General features: G+C 40.8%; 1 protein-coding gene across 3 annotated transcripts in view; it reads left to right on the forward strand.

Moving 5' to 3' along the window:
- PBX1 (PBX homeobox 1) overlaps nt 1-24,254 on the forward strand; it is a 132,901-nt gene that overhangs the window by 89,642 nt on the left and 19,005 nt on the right. For 2 of the 3 annotated variants that reach the window (XM_083156964.1, XM_083156967.1), the window contains exons 3-6: nt 11,137-11,381; nt 12,827-13,017; nt 18,148-18,283; nt 18,822-18,981. In XM_083156964.1, coding sequence (XP_083013090.1) covers nt 11,137-11,381; nt 12,827-13,017; nt 18,148-18,283; nt 18,822-18,981 — 732 coding nt within the window. The remainder of the gene's footprint in view (nt 1-11,136; nt 11,382-12,826; nt 13,018-18,147; nt 18,284-18,821; nt 18,982-24,254) is intronic. The other variant, XM_083156966.1, reaches the window with a different exon arrangement.

The raw sequence follows: 24,254 nt of genomic DNA on the forward strand, positions 1-24,254 counted from the left end.
TACTGTTAATTACTTTCACATAAACTCAATGCCAGTCAAAAGTGCATAGCCTTGTAAAGCTGCCACACACACATACATATATACACATGATGCCGCATATTACCCATAGCAGGAGAGCAGGTTCAGGCAGCTGGGACACTGTGTCACTTTACTGTCACCTCTTCATGTCTTGTGCAGTGACTGGTGACAAGGAGGCTTCCCCCAGTGCCTCCACTGAAATGCCAGGAAACTGCCTACCTTTGCTAACAAGACACCTGGCATTAAAGAGCCCAATCCAGTCAGAGGACGGGACCCAAAAACTTGCTTTGGTTCTTAGGTCCATTGTGTCATCTTAAGTTGGGATATATAGCAGTTGTTTTAGGTTTACTTCTTTTAGTACATATTTGTGTGTAGGTACAGTAATATATGCTCACACTTACAAACTGAGGTATATGAGCTGTATTTATATAATGTATGCAGTAACAAGATCTTTTTATTGGAGGCATTGTGGGAAGCCTCTGTCATATTTTAATGTGACTGAATATTTTTGTTTATTAGCAGATGAGCACATATTGCTATTTTATATTAGTGTGTTGTGTTTTGTTACGCTTTTGCCTACTGGCTGTCTGCACTAGTGGAATCCTACACCAAATGTTGTTGCTGGGTGCCAGATGACCTTCCCACAGTTGGAATTCTTATGATCAGTAGACCGACATCGGAATCCTAACTGTTAAAAGCCTGACCGCTGGAATCCCGAATGACAGGGGATATTCTCACTCTTAGGGGGCATGCAAGGGGCTTCTTTGCGCTCACCACCTTTTGGATTCAACTTTGGTCTAACTGTCGGACCCCCATACTACACCTATTGCTGCTTTAGGTGACGTTCGTTCAGAGTTACCACTGGGACATCATGTAATATGCATTGGACTAATGTAGGTAAAAGAGAGTGTGTGTGTGTGTGTGTGTGTGTGGTTGTATTTTTTTCTTGACGTTTTACCATGGTTATCTCTTTTTTTATCTTTTAAATCATTTTTCCATTTGTAGTTCCGGTAGTCACAGCATGTTCCTTTATATATAAGTAAGAGAGGCCAAAGGAGCTAATCTTAATAAAGTTGGTACTCCTGTCCTTATTCATTACTAATGCCTGTCTTTGATCTTAATAAAGATGTTCTCCTGTCCTCATTCAGTAATCTAGATTTTACTCCCTTTCTGGCTAATCACAAAGGACCTTATTCTGGTTGACTCACAAGGCTGTGTATTCTCAGCCTTGCGAGTCCACTAGACACCGCCCTGCGAATGCCGGGTCGCCTGTCTCCCCCTTTGCACGCTGTGCTTGTTCGCACGGCCTGTGAATGGATGTTTTCCATAAACATCCATTCACAGGCTAAGGGGAAACTCCCACATCTTTCAATGGTTGCCGACCATCAAAAGATGTGGTGCATGCACGCATTTTAAAAGCAACTCTTAGGTCACTCAGATATGCAAGAACATTCAGGAGGAGGTGGGCTGGCAACCGACATCCGGTGATGTCAGCTGCCCGCCCCCAGTGCCCACATCATCGGGCGATTTTCCATGGAAATGCCCAGCGTTTTCATGGGAAATCCCATAAAAAGGTGGCCCATCGCCCCCAGCACGCTATCTTGGGGCGCAGAAATGCGCATTTATAAATGCATGCGAGCGAACTGACCAGATTAAGGTCCATAATCCTTATGTTATGTGACCTGGTAAATAATTGAATTTTGTGAGGCATGGCCTTTATGTTAAGTAGTGTGCATGATCTTTGTGTTATGTTTATGTGGCCTCCCGTAAGTGAAGTGTTTAACTTGTTGCCCGATATGAAAAGCACAAAGATTTCTTAAGACACGATCTTGGAGTGTGATCCAGTTTGTTCTTTGTTGTAATGTTTCTGCATCTCCAACCCCAATACTGACTTGTGCCCTGGCTGTCTTTAGTTTAACATACCTAGGAGTGTATGTCCTTTGTTTTGTTTATTTGGGGGTTTTTTGCTTCCTACCTCTCGTCTTTCTCCATCTTTCTTTCTGTTTTTCTCCTGTTCCATCTTTCCCCTCCTCTTTTATCTCCCTGCTAATCCCCCGTCTCCCTCCCTTTTCCTTCTCCTCTGGCTGGATATTTTCCCAGCAGACGCCAGTAATACAGTATGTAGCGCTGTGCCCCAGCTCTCAGCATGCAGCAGACCAAATTATTCTCATGTATTCATGAAAAGCTGCCACCGATCCGTCCCTAACACAGAAATGGCCTTTGTTAGTGTTTCTCAAGTGGATTGGCACAGAGAGCGACCCATGCAATTTGGCTTCAAAAGAAAGAAAAGATTTAACCGCGTCACCTCAAGGAAATTTTATTCCTAACACGCAAAAAATACCGATATAGCAATTTGCCTAAATAGCTAGGCTTTTTTATTGTACAATTATGAAATTTTTTTCTTTCAATTTTTTTTCTTTTTTTTCTCCCTTTTGATACCACCATGAGTTGTTTCCTGCAGGCACCGGTCGGTCTGTTCTGGCATGTTTATTGTGTTCAGATACATGAACAACCGAAAGCATAATGATGGGAACAGGGCAACTTATACCAGTTGGGGGTGTAGGTAGTTTTTGATCCATTAAAACCTGTCTGCAAAGTGAAATAAACATCCAAACATCATGTAATTGTCTTTTTATACTATGTATAATAAACGTATATAAATATATTTAGATATTTTCCACCCTAGAGGTCCAAGAGAGAAGGTATGTTCAGTACAGTTCACATTAATGAAACATTTGACAATGTTTCCTCACATGATTAGTAACCCGTATCTAGCCATGAGATTTCAAAATATCAAATGGCCCTAGTGCCAAAGTGAAAAAAACAACCATATACTGTAAAAGCATAGATCCATGCCAACGCCTTGGCATCTAAATTCAACGGAATTAAGCATCTTTAGATAACCTTAATTTTTTTGGCTTGTTCTTACTTTATTTAATGAAGCAGTATCATTTATTAGGTTTCCCATGGATAGAACTTTCTGCCTTTTCCATTTTATGCAACTATATCCTGAGAGGTTATTTATTAAGTTTCTTATATAGCGCTCACATATTCCGCAGCGCTTAAGTCCCTGCCCCAGTGGAGCTTACAATTTATATTCCCTAACACATGTACATACATACACACACATTCATTATAGGGTTAAGTTTTGTTGGGAGCCAATTAGCCGATTAGCAGTATATTTTTGGAATGTTGGAAGAAACAGGAGTACCCGGAGGAAACCCACGCAAGTATTGGAAGAATATACAAACTCTGCACAGTTAGGGCCATGGTAGGAATCAAACCCATGAACTCAGTTCTGTGAGGCAGTAATGCTAACCATTACACCATCTGTAGATGCTTTGCATATCATTGGTGCAGCACTGGGGGCAGTTTCATATTTTTGCATTGTGGGCAATGTGCCTCTGGAATGCGTGCCAGTGCTTATAACGGTGACATATCCTTTCCGGACCATTGCCCAGTTTACGACTCGCCCCATAAGGGTATAAATTGTGCACTAAATATCTGCCACACACGCAGCCTTACACCATGCCAGAAACATACATTGAATGTCCCACACTTATTGTTTATTGACTGTAGGAAAGTATTCACATCACCTTTTGACTTGTAAATCTGTAGTCATCATATTAGGGGGGTGGGGTGTTTGTGTGCAAATAAGCAAATAATCCGCCCATTTCCGTTATTTTGTAGATTTTTGTTTAGTTGGGTTTAGCTGCTTAATTCGGGCTACTAGGTAGCGAGAATTTTTTTTTGCATGCGAATGGGCCAAAAGTAAATTTTTAACATTGATTTGTAAACAAACAATACAATGTGCAATTTCAAATTTACAATTGGTCAGAAGCGGAGAACTTAACCAAAATCGATAATGAAGGAACAATTTTAACGATTCTGGGGGGTAATCAACCTCTGCTGCTATTTTCGTTGGGGGAAATAGTGGTGGACAGCATTGAAGAGGCATCTCGGCAGAATGGATCCGACTTTAAAAGTATTCGAGTCTGTTTTGGTGATAACGGCCGTGGATTGTAAATATAACAGCCATATCTCGACAATCCACAGCCGTATTCACCATCAGCCACCTTTTAACCCGATCGGCAGGACATTGAATCCCGCCTGCCGATAAACAGGTGAGCAGGCCAAAAATGGGCCAGGTACCCGACTGTTAGGACATACTGACAGAGGGGTATTCAATCCTGGGTCAGGACTAAGTATGAAGGGAGGGAAAGGGATAGTCACCAAAAATTACCTTCTACAAATAACATATGATTTGGGCATGATCAACTCATACATTTTGTGCCTGTTTACTTGCACTCGACCGCAAAATGTTTTGATTTTTATTTGGGGGGGGGGGGGGGGATTTTCAGATTTATTATCAATTTAAATGTAATCAATGTGATTTAAAAAAAAAAAAATCTTACATAACTTGCATCAGTTTTTTTCCATTTCCCCTTTTGTTTTAATATACCATAAAATAGTTAATTAAGTTAACTTAGGAAAAATTCCACCTGGACAGTTGAGTGATGCTCAATACTAAACCCCTATATCAGTGATTTTCAACCTTTTTACCTTGCGGCACACTAAATAGGACTTTAAAATTGCCAAGGCACACCATGAAATCCCCACAGGGCAAAACACATTGGCCACCACAGGAAAAAACAAAACTATTGGCCCCCACATTAATAACAATCACACTGATCTCCACAGGTAACAAAAATAAAATACATTGGGCCTTTACATGAAAAGAAGAGATCAGTAAATGACATTTGAACTGGTGGTGGCTGTAAATGGGTTTGGGCATCTCTAGATATGGGGGCACACTTGAGAACAGCTCAAGGCACACTAGTGTGCCACGGCACACTGGTTGAAAAACACTGCCCTATATAGAATAAATAACTTAAGCTGTGTACACACGGGGGCGATAGGGGCTGGAAATATGGTCGCAGGCGACCATATTGCCAGTGATGGGAGTGTGCCCCAGCGATAAATCGCCGGGTGCGCGCTCCCGTTTTCAGCCCCTTTCTTAATCGCTGGTCGCAGGAGCTTGCTCCTGCGACCAGCTGATTACCTCTGTGGCACCGCCGGCAGAGGTTCCATTTCATCAGCGAACATCTCTGGTCGCTAATGAAAAGGAGAAACTGAGCAATATATTGCTCCGCCATATATTGCTAGCAATATAAGGCTGAGCAATATATCTCCCCCCGTGTGTATGGGGCTTAACTCGGATACTTTTTGGGGAGGGCAAGGAAGGTGTTTTATCTGTATTGAAACAGCAAAACTTTCAACTGTGTGATATTTTTGGTTCTATCTCATACGGAATGGCATATTTTCGGTCAGCATTTCCAACCTATTATATCGTCAAAGATATATACAATATCGTTGACAATTTTGCATATAAATTATCCAGTGTGTACAGTCAATATCGCTGATGATACTTGTTGCCACAGGTCGTTAATGACAGACCCGGTCATCTGTACACGCAGCTCAATCTGATGATATTGTCAGCAGGAGTCCTTGTGGATAACGTCACTCACCGATATCGTGAACGTTTTTTTCTGGTGTGTACGCTCAATATCATTTTCCACCGGCACCGCCAATATGGTTCACAATCAGGGCCTGATCACCCATCAGGTTGCAGTCTGGGGTGCTGGGTCCTGGAGGGGTGCAGCACCGGCACATTAGACAATGCCGCTTTACCTAGTTTTGGAAGCTACAGTGAGGGGAGCTGGGTCTCTAGATTCAATGTGGACAGCATGGAATCTGCAAAATGGCCTACAAAAATGTCCGCCACCTTCTAGCAGACAGACTAGTAGGACCTCAAGTGGCTGTCAGGGCAAGGCAGCATGCCCAGTACTACCCAGAAGTACAGATTAAGGGAGTGCTGGTGTGCTCTAAGCAGTAACCACCTGGCAACAATGAGCACGTAGGTAAACAATTGGAATTGATGTATTGGGGGGGAAGGGACCACTTCTGTATTAACCTAGTAGGGATGGAACTTTTAATCAGGCCCTGTTAACTATATCGGCAGCTGCGGGAATCAACTAGGGTGATTAAATTAGATAGACTCAGCAGGTATCATGTGGCTTGCAAGAGGGGCAATGAAGCATAATCTTAAAAGTAATGTCTCCGATTCCACATATGCTTTTGGAATTTGTTTGTAAATTTATGCTTTGTCTACAAAAAAAAAATCCTACAGTTGTATAATAAGAGTCAGTGTGTTATTACTTATGTAACACTGCCAATCACGTCAGCCTCTCCCCACCTTTTCTGTGACTGGCCATTCTGACTTGTACGTGCATGCAAAAAACAAAAAAAAATCCTAATAAACTCAGGACCAAATTAGGTTTACAAAATCTCTGATATGATCTCAAGGAATTCTTAAGATTTTAGTTGAGGGGGGTTGATGTTGCTTTTTCAATATGTTTTAAATTAGAATACCGTATACTTTTTTTCCCCCTTCTCTTGGAAATTGTTTCATAAAAGGTGGAGATCTTGGCTGAAACACACCTTACCTTTTTAAATAACTTTTTGGAAGGGCTGCAGTCTAAAAGTTGCAGTACAAAAAACTAGCAAGCATTCCTCTAAGTGCATATGTTTCTGTATGCATTGATTCTTGTATGGTGCTTCAGATTCCCATGATATCTGGGCACAGGAGAGAACTTAACACGTGATTTGGGCAAACTCTCGTTCCCTTGAGGCTCCTTCCTGCTTCACAAGTGCAGCAATACAATGTAGGAGAATGTTTCCTGGGAGCATGAAGAACTCCAACTCTGAAACCACCATATACAGCAGCATACAGTATTCCAGTATCTCTTAAAGGGACAAGGGGGGAACTAACTTATTTCACAGTGCACAAGGTCCCACATTTTTATACTGTTATACACTGCCTTCACTTTGTCCTGACGACGGGGATCCGGCACCCGAAACGTTGACAAACGTAGACCAATGAATAAAGTTTGGTCTTGCTTCACTGCTGATTGGAGTCCCTGAGTGCCCGTTTTTTCTGAAATCTATGCTGTGGGCTGTGTGGTGACGCTGCCCTCATTGGACGGCACCAGGGCAAGATATCTACTACTGGAGCTACAATAAGTCCTAAGTGACGGTTTTCACTCTATGCTAGATAGATAGATAGATAGATAGATAGATCTATCTGTGTGTATCTGTGTGTGTGTGTATGTATGTATATATAGATATATATAGATATATATATATATATATATATATATATATATATATATTCAGAATATAATGTGCAACTCTTACCCAATAGTTCTTTTACAATAGTCACAGTAAAGAAGTGACCCTTTTCGCTGTTTTCCTAATTATAGGAAAACATAGGTTATTTTTAAATTCCCTTACACTAAATAGTCTCTCCAAAACCCCAACCCATCCTACCAAAGTTTTATTGTCTATTTGCAAATCCCCCTGTGGAGATCAGTACACGCGCAATGCACACAGCGATCTGTGCAGAGTGGGCTTTGCCTTTTGTTTACAGGCAATGCCCAGCGATCTAGCAGGATAGACAGTGCAAGCGTAGTCTTTCCATGCAGGTGAAGCGCGAGACTGCACATCAGCATAGATATACATTTAGAGTGCTCCATTTCTAAAGGGGTTGACCAACAGGATTAGGTTCCGGTGATTTGGACAGCTTACTACATCCTGGCTTCCCCAGCAGCTGCCAAATACACATTTCAGGTAGCGTCAATTGAAAATATTGTTGCCTGCAATTTTTTTGGGCTGTTCTATAGCTACGCTGTGGGGCTGCGCATTGCTATCGCCCGCTGTGTACACATGGGGCGATTCTGCCTAACCTTTTAGTCGATTTTTGACTAAATCATCCGCCCCATGTGTATGCAGCTTAAGTAATCATGTCAGGTCGATTAGAAATGGTATGAAAATCACTGTGTGTGTGTGTGTGTGTGGTGTGACCACTCATGCTGTTCCTGAGCACACTGCTGGCCTATACACACTGGGCGACTTTGAGCTGAATGTCAATCAAAACAGCATATTTGAGGGCCTTTAAGATCAAAGCCGCCCAGTGTGTATGGCCCGGCGATGAGCACTGCTGCACGCTCCCGCACCATCGCCGGGAAAGCCGTTCCTCTGCTGGTTATACCAGCAGACGAGCGGCTTTAAGGACGGCATTGCATAGTGCTCCGCTATGCAATGCTGCCACCCCCCTCCGTCGGTGCCAGGCAGGGGGAAAGCCACTCAGTGTGTATGCACTGAGCAGCTTTCCCCGCAGTGATGAACGCGATCATCGCTGTCCATACATGCTGGGCATAGTCGCCCAGTGTGTATGGACCTTACGATTTAAACTTCTTGCGCTGCAGATATGTAATGTATGTAGCAGCTTATTATACAAAAGCCACAGGCCGCTTAATCAGCTGTTTCAAAGAATGCAAACACTTCAACAGGAGTAGTTGAGTTAAGCTGGCATGCTAGGTTATAGTTTTCACTTGTAACTATCAAGCACCTGGCAGGAAAGGCTGCGGCCACACATCTCTGTGCAGCAGGACCCGCTGCAAGGAGGCTGTGTGTGTCCGGATCCTGCAGAGCAGAATCCTCCCACTCCCGACCGCATTTCGCATGTAGCACAGCGCAGCATTGAAATGTATGTGTTCACATTGAAGTGTGGTTGTCCTGCTGTCTGGGACCCGATGGCTGCGGCCACACAGCTAATGTGTGGCCAGCCGCAGAGGAGCCTGTGTGCAGACGCCTTGCGGTGCAGCAGGTCCTGCTGAACAGAACCCACTGCGCCACTGTGTGTGGCAGCATCCTTAGGGTTAGGCTGGTGAGTGGGTGGGTTAGGAGGGGTGGGGTTTGACACTAGCTGTTCCTGTTAGGCTGTGGAGGGGGAGGGTTAAGGATGGGTTAGGGTGAAGTTATGTATTCTTACCTGACCCCTGTAGGGGATTTCCCCCCCCCTCCCCCCTATTGGGATGCACGCGACTGCATTCTGACAGTTAGCATTACTATCTCTATCACTTTTTGGGGGGATCCAGGATGGTTTTCCTACTTTTTGATGCTCTTCTCCAAGTTTGCATTTTTGTAGACAAGTTGTGCAAATCTTTTACAACAAAGTGGCATTTCTGATTTGAATCCTGCGGTTCTTAGGTGTTTGTATTCATGCGATGTATATGAGTGTCATGATACAAACTATCTCCTGATTAAACTGACCCCATACTTTGACTCAAACTACTGCCTTTGTCCCTATTAACTGGAATGTATGCCATTCAGTATGTTCCTATCTGGGCCTAGGATGTGGTCACTAGGTCTACAAGCATTACAGTAGGTCGACCACTATACTTTTTTTAAGTTGGTTTTTCATACTCAACTATTCAAGTGGGCATAGCTTGAGAATATAATCGTGTGTCCAAAGCATGGGGAGCAAAGGGGAGCCATGCAAGGGGACGCGGTACACTTATCCGGTGTCCATGTTGACTTAAGTTGACATAGACACCAAAAACATGAAAACCCCATGTCAACCTTTTCTATGGCAACCTAGTGATTGTTCATGAGTCATACCCTCATACAGATATTTTGTGAGAACCATCAGCAGGTCTTGTATCGTTTCTGCTTTAATTACAATGTTGTATTAGAAGTGTTTGCTATGTCTTCACATTCTTGTGAGCTTCCTTGTGACTTATTGAAGTCTTGGACTTGTTGTCTTGTTGTTCAGGTGGGCACAAGCCTATGCTGGTTTGAGGAAATTCCTTAATACGTTGGCATAATACTTGTGGTTTTTTTTTGTGTGAGTGCACAGTCCCTGTTCTGTGAGTGTTGAGAGATCTGGTAGCGAAGGAGACCCCTAGTGGACATAAGTAAAATAGGTCTAGCTGTGTATTTTTGTCATTTTCTTTTATTGTTCTAAATGTGAGGGAAAGGTGTATAAAAGTTGATACGTTTTAATAGTAAAATATATCGCACAAATAGTTCTACATTTAATTGTGTCATTTGCCAGCTAGGTGCTTTGAATGTTTACAAGCATTTTGTGCACCAGCTTGCTATTTCTGTGCCTGGTAACAAAGAACCCTTGTTAGTGATTTGTTACATCTTACATGAGGTTTTTTTTTTTTTTTACATTGATTTTATGCAAATAGAATTGCGTGCTTTTAGCTCTATATCACAGAAAAAGTGTGACATGTGTAACAGGTTGAGTATCTTTTATCCAAAATGCTTGAAAACAGAAAAAATTTGGATAATGGATTATTCAGAATATTCCGCGTTTCTGACTATTTTTGTATAATGGCCAGATACACAGGCAGCTCAAAAAAAAAAAAAAATATATATATTTTGCAGCTTGTTCTGCCACCCTAATCTGCTGAGACGCTACCCTGAGGTATACATCTGATATTCCTCAAAAATATCCGATTCCCCTTCTAATTGGGGATCTCACTCTTACTGTCTATAAGGACATTCACGGAAATTGATGCAGGCTTGCATCCTTTTACCAGGATCTTCAAAGGATCCATTTTATGAGGCATTTAACTTCATCTATAAGTGTATTCTGTATGCATTTGGAGTATTACCCCTGAGGAAGTCGTTTTAACGACGAAACGCGTTGGGTCTGTTTCCTTGCATATATAGAACCGAATCTTTTGAATACTCCAAGATGAAAATGCATTTTATATATTGTTTTTATGAAGCATTGTAATAAAACTGTTGAACAGTGATTCAAAAAAAGCTTGCTAATTCGGTTTTCTATATTGAAAGTTGGTGGTGGAAGTCTATCTAGGGGCGCACTTTGTTCTTTACTCTTTATATATATATATATATATATATATATATATATATATATATATATATATATATATATATATATATATATATATATATATATATATATATATATATATATATATATATATATATATATATATATACATACACACACATTCAGGAGACTACGGTTTTCTGAATAATTTGGATAACAGAATTCTGGATAAGGGATACACAACCTGTATTAATTGTTAAGTTCCAGTCAATATCTAGAAGTGTTTCCCATACGCCTGCTTTCCATAATATGAAGCTCTTCTAGTACATTTCAACAAATTAAAATAACAAGACTTCTAGTTTTGGTGTTTGCCTTTATCATTTATACTGTCTTTCCCTTTCTTTCAGTGCTAAGTATTCGGGGCGCACAAGAAGAAGAGCCTCAGGATCCCCAGCTGATGCGATTGGATAACATGCTTTTGGCAGAGGGTGTAGCAGGTCCAGAAAAGGGAGGTGGTTCGGCAGCAGCTGCAGCAGCAGCCGCAGCGTCAGGTGGAGCAGGGTCAGACAACTCAGTGGAGCATTCAGATTACAGAGCCAAATTATCCCAAATCCGACAAATCTACCATACAGAGCTAGAGAAATATGAACAGGTAACCAGATAAGATGGCTGTGGCTATACCTTTCTATACAGTTGTAACATGTGCTTGATTTATGTTCTCCAATTATGTTGAAAGTTCTCCAAAGGGCTGTATAACCTTTATAAATACATATTGGCAACATCTGGATGATAGATCTGTAACCGTGTCTTTTAGAGCCAGTACAGGTTGAGTATCCCTTATCCGAAATGCTCGGGACCACGAGCATTCCGGATAAGGGAATATTCCGGTTTTTGGAATATTTTTTTTTTTTGTCATACTTACCTGCCCCTGGTGGGTCCCCGATGGTCCCACGGCGTCCATGGAGTCCTCCGGCGTCCACAGCAGGCCACCAGCACCGTCTCCGGCGTCTCCAGTGGTCCCAGGAGTGCTTTGCGCAAGTTCCCAGGCGCGCCGGTGACGTCACCGGCGCGCGCGCGCACTCGCGCAAAGCACTCCTGGGACCGCTGGAGACGCCGGAGAGGATGCTGAAGGCCTGCCGTGGACGCCGGAGGACTTGGTAAGTATTAAAAGAGGGTTAGGGGGGGGGGGGGGGAATTTGAATTATTCAAAAAAACCACGGTTTTTGGAATAATTCGGATACGGGATGCCCGGATACGGGATACCCGACCTGACTGTCATTTGTATAGTGCAATTCTAGTCCTGATAACCATTGCTGCATTGACTATTCAATATATCATCATTACGACTGCTGAATAAGAGTTTGATTGGGCATGGTCATCGGCTCATGATGTCACAAAACATGCTAAATTTATATAATAATACAATCAACGTCCCATCTTATTTCTATGACCCTCCAAATTATTGTTAGAATTAGCAACAGACTTGAGCGGTGCTTGATATTAAAAAAATAAATAAATAGGTGCAATAATACAATTTTTTATGAATAGGGAACAAACAATCGGGTCCATTAATAGTGGTTACACACTCATACAAAAATAAAATGTTCCTTTCTGCTACCAGTATACTTATGGGCTGGACAGGTTATACCGACAAATGGTGACACACATGTATATATGAATGCATCAAGGGCTTCTATGACCTGTATTAAAGCACTTGTCCTGATTTTCTTTGCCACACAGAACTCCCCTGTGTAACTTTAAATGTCTCTATTGTAGTTAATTACATTCTAATTGAACATAAGAGAGAGTGCAAATTATCAGGCTATGAAAGAACATTCTAACATGAGGAAGGAGATCTATTTTGGTCCATGATGTACAAACCTCACTGTAACTCTTTAGCTTCACTTGTGCACCTGAAAATAACTGCATATTGTTTGCCAGGAATAAGTATTACAACAGTTGATGGTACGTTGAGAAACCTAAAACCTGAATGGGAACTTTGAATGAATCTTGTTTCAACCTAAATGAAAAAATGAAATCAGAAATAAATCTGTATATGCATCAATAGCAAATCTCAACACTGTTGTTAACTTTTAGGCCTGTAATGAATTTACTACACATGTGATGAATCTGCTACGGGAACAGAGCAGGACCAGACCTATCTCTCCCAAAGAGATTGAACGCATGGTCGGAATTATCCACAGGAAGTTTAGTTCCATCCAGATGCAGCTCAAGCAAAGCACATGTGAAGCCGTCATGATCCTGCGTTCTCGCTTCTTGGATGCACGGTGAGACCTCATCCCACCACATGTCTTATGCAGTTATACAATAAATGAAGTGGGTTGGGCTTGATAGTTGCTCCACCTGCTTTTCACAGAGTAACTTTTTACCAAGTCCAGTGTGCCTTCTATTTTCCTAGCTTGCTTCCAGGTTTTCAAAATAGGCAAGTTTGACTTAGTGGAAGACAAACCTTCCAACGAGGGCAAGTGGAGATGTTTGATAGCTAGGAACCTCTTTAGAATGTGTGATAAATCTTAATCTGAATTCTGAAGCTCATTCCTTTTAGGGATGCCTGATTGTTTTGGTTTTAGGGATAATTTTTATTAGCGTATAGCATTGGCTAATGGGATTCCAATATGAGGGAACATTTAGCAGTCATTCCCTATATACTGATAGAGTTTTAAGTTAAAAATGAAAATTTCCCTCTACTATTAGAGCAGTGAGTTTCAGATATATTTGGGGATATCCTATTCGCTAATAGGTTTGCCGGAGGCTATCTTATTCGCCATGATGCTGCCGGTTATCAGGTATTTATGCTTCGTGTGTCTTAGACACGCAAATCCTAATCCCCCGTAAGCAGTACTTCAGACCCATGATAACACATGGGTCTGGGAACATTTTCCGGTACTCTTTACCTAGCACGGCGCCCATCGCGGGCATCGCGGCCATCAAATGCACTAAAAAACGGGTGCGACGCGATGCCCGCGATTTCCCATAGGGAACAATGTTAAAAGTGTGATTGGACGCGATTTTACTGTTCAATGCCTCAATGCCCGCGATTTTTCCATAGGAAACAATGTTAAAAGGGCCACAGAGCCCAAATAGTCCCCCTGAAGTCTTAAATGGCTCCCACAATTGTTAACGCCACCCCACGATCAACGTGAACCCGAAGCGTGGCGAGCGCAGCGAGCCCGCGAGGGGCGGCGGTAGTACGCGTCCTCCGACCTTTTCATACCCCCACTATCCACGTCGGCGTGGAGTTGAGAATAGAATAGTGTGGCGAGCCACCGAGCCCCGCGAGGGGACGCGGATACCTTCACAGGTAAACGCGTCCCTTCGCGGGCTTCACAGGTATCCGCATCCCCTCGCGGGGCGCGCTGCGCTCGCCACGCTTCGGGCTCGGTGGCTCGCTGCGCTCGCCACACTATTCTATTCTCAACTCCACGCCGACGTGGATAGTGGGGGTATGAAAAGGTCGGAGGACGCGTACCGCCGCCCCTCGCGGGCTCGCTGCGCTCGCCACGCTTCGGGTTCACGTTGATCGTGGGGTGGCGTTAACAATTGTGGGGGCCATTTAAGACTTCAGGGGGACTATTAGGGCTCTGTAGCCCATTTAACATTGTTTTCTATGGAAAAATCGCGGGCATTGAGGCATTGAACAGTAAAATCGCGTCCAATCACACTTTTAACATTGATCCCTATGGGAAATCGCGGGCATCGCGTCGCACCCGTTTTTTTAGTGCATGCGATGGCCGCGATTTTTTACCCCCGATGACCGCGATGGACATCGTGGGCGCCGTGCTAGGTAAAGAGTACCCATTTTCCGGATCCCGTGTGTTATTGTGCGATTGTGGCTTGGGTTTTGGATGGCGAGAATGGGCAGTAATAGGATATTCCAATAACATCTGGCTACAATCGTGATAGCAGAATTTTTTTTTTTATTTTTTTTATAATTGGGGCCAATATGTATTTTATGTTTGTGTGTAGTAAATTTCGACTACAAAAAAGTGCCATCATGTATATAGTTAAACCCACAGGGTCTTATTGTTAAAGCCTTAATAAACTGTAGAAGAATAAAGGAGAAATTTCACAGAGCTGGTCCCCAGGGGAATTCACTAATCCTATAACCCTATTTGCTTTCTCATTAAGACAACAGAGCCTTGGTTTCTCTAGTAAAAGAAAAAAAAAAATATTCAATATAATATGTTTCATAAACAAATGTATAAAAACCTGAAACAATGTTAATTGATCCGACATAAATGATCAAACAGCGTGTTGGTTTTATTAGATAAATACAATCATAAATCCCATGTAACTGTATAATGCAACTTATAATGTAATATAACAGCTTGCATATGTTCATAGCCGACACGTAGAGCCAATAGAAGTTAGGGCCTGATAATGTAAGATCCCACGTGCAGGGCCCTCTTCCCTCATATGCTTTTCTTTCTTATTTATACCATGTTTGATAGCACCAACTCCTGCAGTTTCTGCCACGCTGATAGTTATTCCAGTGTCTTCTGCTGATGCACCTATGTGTATGTACCTCGTACTTATCCTCTACTGTATTCAACTGTTGGGTGCTGCGGATCCCTTGTTGCACCATATATTTAAAAGATGATAAAAGCTTCAAGTTACTTCCTACAGCTTCTTCAACTAATCACAAAGACTCTTATAAAGTTTTGTGCCTAGGCAGCCCTAAATTAATCTGCTTTCTGTCACATGTGCTAATGACGTGTTTTTGTCTAGACTACACTGAATTTTTCCAAAACTTGTCTATAGGTAAACCATCCCAATGTTTTATAGGTAGAAGTATTTAGTGGATGTTTCCCTCACTTGCACCCAAGGAGCTAACAAAAGCATAGATATTAGTGTTGGTCTAATGATATCGTATGCAATAAACCAATGAAAAACACTAGAAAATAGGCGGTTAAGAGGGGACATGCTTAACATGTACAAATATATCAGGGGGCAAAATCACAAATTATCAAGTAAATTTTATGCCTTGAGGACAGAAACTACGACACATGGGCATGTGCTTAGACTGGAGGAAAATGGATTCCATACCATTAGGAGAAAAGGCTTCTTTACGGTTAGAGCAGTAAGGGTATGGAACTCCCTTCTGGAGTGTATGGGCAGACACATTAAATACGTTTAAAATAAGGTTTGACAAAGATTTAGTAGAATCGGTAGATTATGTTACAAGGGATATCGCAGCTAGGCCACACACCTTAGTTAGATCTGCAAAAAAAGGTTGAACTTAATGGATGTATGTCGCCTTTTTTTTTTTTTTTTTTAAACCTCTACTATGTTACATCCTATTGAGTCTAAATGACTTCTGGTAAAAGGTGACATAAACAAGCCAATATAGAAATAAAAAAAATGGCTGCATGTTGGTTTCTTATTATAAATTCTCAAACAATGTATATATGCTTTGGCTGTTAAAATGGCTAATGAAGAATTATTATGCAATTACGCTGAAACTAACACCCACTCATTTCAATCTGTAAAAACTTGTTAGGGTGAACCTATAGGCCTGAAGAAGTCCAGTGTACAGATGTGATCTTTACTGCCGTCACACCAAGCAGCCCCTCATGGCACTTATGGTGTGTACACATGGTGCGAGTACCATGCAATGCGATCACGGCACGATCAGATCGCACGGCATGCATGCGATCTGCATCCAACTTTGACTATATAGTGCAGATCTGCACTATATAGTCAAGGCAGCCAAGACTTTCTGCTTGCGATACGTGAATGCGCATCAAGTTCGCATCAAGTTCGCATCGGGATCACAAAGGTTAAAAACCCATACAAACTGCATGCAATCCCGATTAGATTTTGACTATATAGTCAAAATCTCATTCAGATTGTACCCGTGTGTACACACCATAAGACTCTGATAGCGTTGGGTGTCATATTGATTGAGATGCTTTGTAATGCAGTGTAAAGAGGACGCACCAGGAGACTTTGTTGATTCATTTGATATGTGATCATTGTATATCTGCGTGTAACCGAGTTTCTGAATCTGTGTACAGGGTGCTACTACGCAGCGACCATGGCTTTTTTCCATGTCAAGTACCTTTTTGTGCTTCATTTACAGAGTTTATTGCACACAGATATTCAAGTGTCGCATATCACAATAATCAGCACCGTATTCTGTTGCATCCTGATCCACCAAAAAATGCAAAAAACACAGGGAGCTGTTATAAGTTTGCTTGAAAATTGGTACATTTTACTCGAAAAAAAAAAAAAAAAAACTGCACTAAATGAAATGCCAGAAAAAACATTGGGTGAAAAAAACCTGGACATAACTCCTATGCTTCAGTGCAAAATAGAATTCCAAGCCAGCAGCATGATGCATGATTCACCCCCTGTTGTATCCAATGTTTTTAGGACTTAGGGGTATCTTCAATTACAGCCAAAACTTGTCAGCAGTTTCCGACTGATTTAGGTCAAAAGGTGTTCTGACCTATTCAATAAGGGCTTTTTTTTCCGACCGTTCAGAATACTCTGACCTGTTGGAAACCGCATGGATTGGCGGAATACCCACGTATCCATGTGCTTTTGTCGGAAAATCGGCCAAATCCAACAGATTTTGGCCCCGTTTCCCGCAATCTCAATCCGACTTGAAAAAAAGATGGATTGAGGAGATGAGGCAGGGAGGTCGGCGCCGGGTAGGCAGCAGCAGCTTGCCCGACACTGTCCTCCTGCTGTCTCCTCTAGTCACTCACCCAATCCCGCCACCTGCCCAGGTGAGCAGCAGCTGTTCACCCGGCGCCCTCATTTGCCGTCCCACCTCACGTCCGCCTACCGCCTCCTCCCTTCGATCATCCAGTCCTTGCACCGTCCGGGAGAGCAGCAGTAGTAACAAAATCCAACAGATGGATTTGTGAGCATTGAATAGGGCTTATCGGATCTATTCTGACAAATGCATGACAGAGTGGATCCGACTTTAATTGAATAAACCCAATAATGTACAATTAGTTTACATGGTTTGCCTTATACGTTGAATGATCCAAACAACTTCATTTTGCAGGCGGTTACCCTTTGCACTTTTTAAAAACGAATAATTCCTAGTTTTAATACAAATGGGGGTAATTCATTGGTGCAGATTTTTTTGCAGTTTTTTAGGTCAATTTTCGATTTAACCTATTCAATTATTTATAGCTTCTTATATAGCACAGCAAATTCCATTTGGATTGGCGAATTCACACGTTTTCGAGTACTTTCGGGTGAAATTACAAGCTGTTTTTAGTGAAAAATTACTTTGAAAAAAGGCGAAAGCATTTGCAATTGAAAACTGAATCTTCAAAAAAAAAGGGGGGGGGGGGGGGTAATTGTATACGCCCCCATAACAAACACACACACATTGCATTCCTAAATGCTTTAATGAGATTCTGAATTTTTTTTCCTAGGCGGAAGAGAAGAAACTTCAACAAGCAAGCTACAGAAATTTTGAATGAATATTTCTATTCACACCTCAGCAACCCATACCCCAGCGAAGAGGCCAAAGAGGAGCTAGCCAAGAAGTGTGGCATCACCGTGTCACAGGTAGTGTCTGTCTTTAGTAATCTATTGCAATACCTGGCACTTGTTCCCTGCACCAATTTTTATATTGACTCTGAATGAGGACTCATTCATTATGTACTGCTTATACAGGACTTGACCAAATATTTTACAAGTACAAATTACCTGTTTTTAGTGTGCCGCAATTCTTAGTAACACCTGTTTTATTATACCTTTTAAACAAAGGGACAGGGAAGAGACAAGTTTTGTTTTATTACCACTGCTCCGAATAGCATAAGAAAACAAACTTTTTGGTTTAAAACAATGTGCAGGTGTCATCCTGACACAAAGTCCAATTTTGAAGATTCCCGATTAGTAGGATTAGGACCGTGCCTTGGCAGGAGTGCATGTCAGCCTGGAGAAAATAAGGCCTGTGCCCTAGTTTTTCTTTTCATAAGAAAAACCGCCACCTGTACACACAGTAAGCCGCTGTCTGTATATACATACAACCGCACTTCAAACTTTCATTTCCTGTTAATAATTGCTGTAACATAGCTCGCTATCTCTTTTACGCTCACTGCAGGTTTCAAACTGGTTCGGAAATAAGCGAATCCGCTACAAGAAGAACATAGGTAAATTTCAAGAGGAAGCCAATATTTATGCTGCCAAAACAGCTGTGACTGCTACCAATGTGTCAGTTCACGGAAGTCAAGCCAATTCGCCCTCAACTCCCAGTTCTGCTGGTTAGTTTGTTTTTTTTGTTTTCTTTTGTTTGGTGCTGCTTTTGGTTTTATCTTTTACCTTCAACCTTTCTTTACTATGCTCTTTGTTCGCTTTCTCTACTTCCATTTTGTCCCGGCTCTAAAGCCTTTCCTCTCATCTTATCTCCAACACCCCTCTCTCTCTCTCACACACACTTCCGTCTCTGTATTTTTACTTTTTTTGTTTTTACAAGTTTTTTCGTTTGCTTCGCCCTGCTTGTTTTATGGATTAGCTTCCCACTGTTTCTATGTTTAGATATGACCATGATGTTTGATGTTGTTTTTTTTTTTTTTTTTTTTTTTTTTTTTTTAAGATTTGTAATGATTTTAGTTTATATAGAGGTTTTCTTTATTTAAACCTCATCTACTGGCCCTTAGCAGCTGCCATTTTGTGGCTAAAATAAATATCCAATATTTTAATATGTCCTTGCGACTTGTGTACCTTCTTCTCTTTTCGTTGCAACAGTCTGGCCTGTCTGAAATGACTGCTCTGCTGTTTGTAAGAGGTGGCCACAAATTTGACCTTTATTAAAGGGTAAACGATTTGAGAAGTAACTGTACCATGAAACTCCGAACTGATACGTGTCATTAAGCAGCATAATATTGTTATTGTTGCTCTGAAATATTTTGTTCATTTGTGGTATTAAATTATCAATGGTGTCCCAACCTAATGTTTCAGACTTAGCCACACTGCATAGAATGCAATTTACAAGCAAGTTGAACCTCTTTAATCCAGTATTTCATTTGTTGCGGATATTCTTTGTGTTGATCCCCAGAAATTGTTATATAGCACTTTTTCTGGTGGCTGTTTTTTTGCGTATATCTTTTTAGTTAAGGTTTATCTTAATTTTACATTTTTGAATGTACTTGCTTATAAATGGTTTATTTCGGACACAATGTAGGTCACTACAAATAGTTTGCTGAATTATAGAGCTTCAACTTGTATCAAAATCATCTAATTTTTGTTATTTGTATTTAACACATTTTTATACTGTATAATGAGACTCTGTAACATATTTATACACTGACTAGTCACTTTAAAAGATCATGTGCAAATCCAATCTAGAAAAGGACTGGTAGTGGCTTACAAAGCTAAATGAATTTGGAGGGGAGGAAATAAACAGTAAGCATGACTTTACCAAAACTCCTGTAATATGATCTCTGTTGTGTTGTCGGAGGCTCCATCGGCATGATCGGTGTAATTTATTGCCGTGGGCTGTACAATAATTAGATCTCTGTAGTTGATCACTTGTTGATGTCATGATTAAGTCATTTGGCTAATGAAATCTCCAGGAATTGATTCAGGGATAGTTGGCAACTCTCCAGAAAAGAGATTAAGGATGAAGCAATGGGGAATTAAGCATAACAGGGATAAGAGTGTATGGATGATAGGCGAAGAGGGATAGCGACTAAGAGATCTGGCCTCTTGGTAAGGGAACATCTGCACTGACAGTACAGAGTATGATTAAAATGTGACATGAGTAAGTTGATATTATGCAGGCCGATAACAATGTAAGAATGAATAAGGCATCACTAGCTGCTAGAATCTTGTTTTAGTAAAATGGACTTCACCATGCTACAAGGTCTACATTATATATCTAAAGGCAAATAACAGAAGCATTCATGGTTTTTCTATTTTTAATCACCTGTTCTTTTTAATAGCATAAAAAAGCATTTAAAGTGTAATATTATTCTGTAAGATAAACAATGGGTTACTACATCTTGTGGCTGCATAGTAGGGATCTATGCACTTTTACCTTGCATTATGTTTTATATGTCTTAATCCCTTTCCCCTTTTATTTGCATAGAAGTTATGTGCTTCATTTTGTCCTGCTGTGAACACAAACATTAAGTCAGGGGAATTGCTTTTTCAGGAAGGAAGAAGCATGCTGTTTGGTCTCTGGCACTGAGAATAGATGTTACAGGGTTAAAATATAGCACAATAACATGTAGCTGCTTTTCATCTAAAGCAGCCATCCCATATAGAAGATTATTTTTCTGTAAATAGCAAGTTAAGTACCCTTTAAAGCATGCATATGCCAATCAATCTTCATAGCTGTCCCTCTACAAATCATTACCACCTTTTCTAAATCGCTCAGGATGGAATGTTGTATGGCTTCCGTACACCAAGACACTAGCACACACAGCGCTCAGCATGTCATGTGATGGCAGACATGGGAGAGGAGTGCAGATAAAGCTCAGGTGGTGAACCCAAAGCCTCTCTTCCGATAACGTCATGTGACTGTGGTTGCCTTGCTTGTCCGTGCCTCTTTATAGAATTAGAATTCATTCATATAAGGATGACACTTTTTAAGTGATATTGGTAAATACAGATGATAATCTTATACCCTAACAGTCATTTATGCTTTTTTCCCATTTTTTTTCTACTTGAAATTGCAGCTTGAAGAATTGTTGTGCACAAACAATTGCAGTGAATTACAATTATTAGTTCCATTTAGGTTTTACTATAGTTGTTACTAAATCACTATACAGTGTGTTATTGATTTTTTGGGGGGATTTTCAATTGTCAAACTAATTTGACTCAAATTTATATATTTTGTTTTAAAACTATACAGTATTAAACACCCTCAAAGTTTCTTCCAGACAGTAATCGTATTGCGTTCCAATATGCTATTAAATCATATTTTTGCCTACAGACTTAAAAAAAGAAAAAAAAAAAGTTTTTTTTACCAATAATCTAACCCTTGTGCTGTGAAAACTCCCAAGTTTACACAGATGAAATACTTTTTCCTAACAGTTGGCTTTCTTAATTAACCTCTACATTGTGAACCATAAAAGGTTAGCTTTATGGATAAATTAGTTTTGTAATTCAGGTATCATTGGTCATACTGTGTAAATGAAGACCATCAAGCACTCAAACAAAATTAAATAAGGTTAGAGCAAGGCAGAAGATAGGGAAAAGGCTACAATAATATCTAAGTACATGGATATCTGTCTGCTCTGCTGGGTCAATATTGAGAAAATAAAAGAGGCATTATAGCACATGTGCACAGAATGGACAAGGTCACCCTGCAGAATTCTGTATCCGATCAAGAAGGAAACCTGTCAAGGAAACTATAGAGGGGCCTACAATCACTATAGAAAAGCTACAGAGGTCAGTGGTGGAAACGGGAGTGAATATGCAACAGTCAGCTTTATCCCAGCTCTGCATACAAGAGTCTTCTTGTATAGGAAAGTAGCTGCTATTTGCCACAAAACATCAGAGAAATGGTTAAAATTTTGGATACAGTTTTGTGGACAGATGCACTTAAATGGTGGTCTCTGAAACCATTTCAAAATGCTTTTGTGTGGTGTAAACCCTAACACTGCCCACTCCTCAGCAAAACACCATCCCTACAGTGAGGTACAGTATGAGGGGAGGCAACATCATGTTGTGGGGATACTTTTCCTTGTTGGGGACTGATCCTTTTATGACAATTGAATACACTACAGGGGGATACTGCAAGGTGACTTAAGGTGCCCACACACTAGAAAGATCTGCAATCTTAAGATGTGCGCATAAATTAGCCTTGAAATCTTTTGTCTTGATTTCAGGCAAGCGAATATCTTTACCAAAGGTTTCTCTTAAGATCCCATGTGCGTTACTTTGGATCTTTTGCTAAATCTTCTGATCTTTCATGCAGCATGCAAGATCAGAAGATTTAGCAAAAGGTCTGTGGGATTTATCAGAAATCGACTGATCTGCAAAAAAATCGTTCTAGTGTGCGGGCACCTTTACTTCATTTAGCAAGCCAGTTAGGAACTTACCCCAACAGATTTATAGCTGCCTTCCGAACAAACGTTTCTATAAAGTGTTAAGCCCCCATCCACTATGCAGACATATCTGAAGCTACAAATCTCTTCAGATTTCCCTTGAACTCTCCCAGATATCTGATTTGACTACTTTTTCCACTCCTGATAGCTTCAGATCAAATGGAACCTTGGTGCAGCACCAATGATTTTTCGTCAGATGGATCTGAGGGAGCTCAGATTTGGCCTTTTTTACTCAAATAGATCTGTCCGAACCATCAGAATCTGACCAAAACAGACCAAATCTGACTAGTTGATGGGGGCAAGTCTGAAAAATGTGGCTTCATAACTGACCAACACCAGCAGTTTGTAGTTAAGAAAAGCAAAAGAACGACATACTGTGGATAAAAGTGTTCTGTTAAAATGTACTTTAAGAGCCTAATAGTTCACAATGAAAATACTGTCTGGTACAATCTGACTTTTAGGGTGTTGAATACTTTTTGGAATCATTGTAATCAATATAATATTTTCTTTGTCATAGGTAATATTTGCACGCAGTATACAATTTCCAAGGGAAAAAAAGGCTTTATAAATACAGATCTAGTTCTACCTATGTACTCTCAAGTGCTTGGAATTTGCAATCTGTCTTTTACGCTCATTCAGTATTTAACTTTACTGGCAGATTTCATGCATTCATTTGTTTAAGTGGAATTACCATATGTTGCCTGCAGAAGGCATCCCTGCATTTGTTAGCTAGATGAGAGGTATATGCTACTTTAATAAACATAAAGAGAATTCCCTTCTATGAAAGGGCTTGCACTGTAATTAGTAGTAATAGAAAAATTTAAAAGAGAATCTGTCTTTTGAAATACTTATTTTTATTTTTTTACTTTTTCCCAAATACAGCAAGCCAGCCTATCTGGGAGGTGTTGGGTATTGGACTTGGTGTTTGTAATATTGGCACATTAATGGGGTTTTATTTGGTGAGAATAGAGATCTGAGGTTGTAGAGGTAATACAGAAGAAATGTATATTTGTCAGGAGTGTTGACCCAAGACTTTGAGAGATAGACATATGTATAATGTGCACAATGACGATAAGAGGGAGGTGAAGGTGAAAATAAGGGATTATTACTACAGTTGCCTGTCACATGCGTGTGTAGGTCTTGGACATTTTTATAGTCTGCCATCATACACCACAATAAAGAAAGTAATGACAGTGGCTTGGCTCATTAGGTCACCTAAGTTTGGCATGCGCAAGGTCAACATAGAAAAGGCTCTACACAAGGAAAAGGTCAACAAGAAAAAAATGGATGACACAGATAGTCAACATGAGTTGTTTTTTTTTTCTATATAGGGTGCCACTGTTTTGGCTTTTAGCACGTTAGTGTACCGTGTTCCTTCTATTCTCTTACCATGCTTTGGCCAAATGTAGTGCACATGGATGGAAAAGCACAAGTCGACTGTGATCATGTTGAACTTTTGTGCATGTCGACAAATAGTTGTC

Source organism: Crinia signifera, chromosome 8 (genome assembly GCF_055691185.1).
Source record: "Crinia signifera chromosome 8, ASM5569118v1, whole genome shotgun sequence".
In the NCBI taxonomy this organism is placed as follows: domain Eukaryota; kingdom Metazoa; phylum Chordata; class Amphibia; order Anura; family Myobatrachidae; genus Crinia; species Crinia signifera.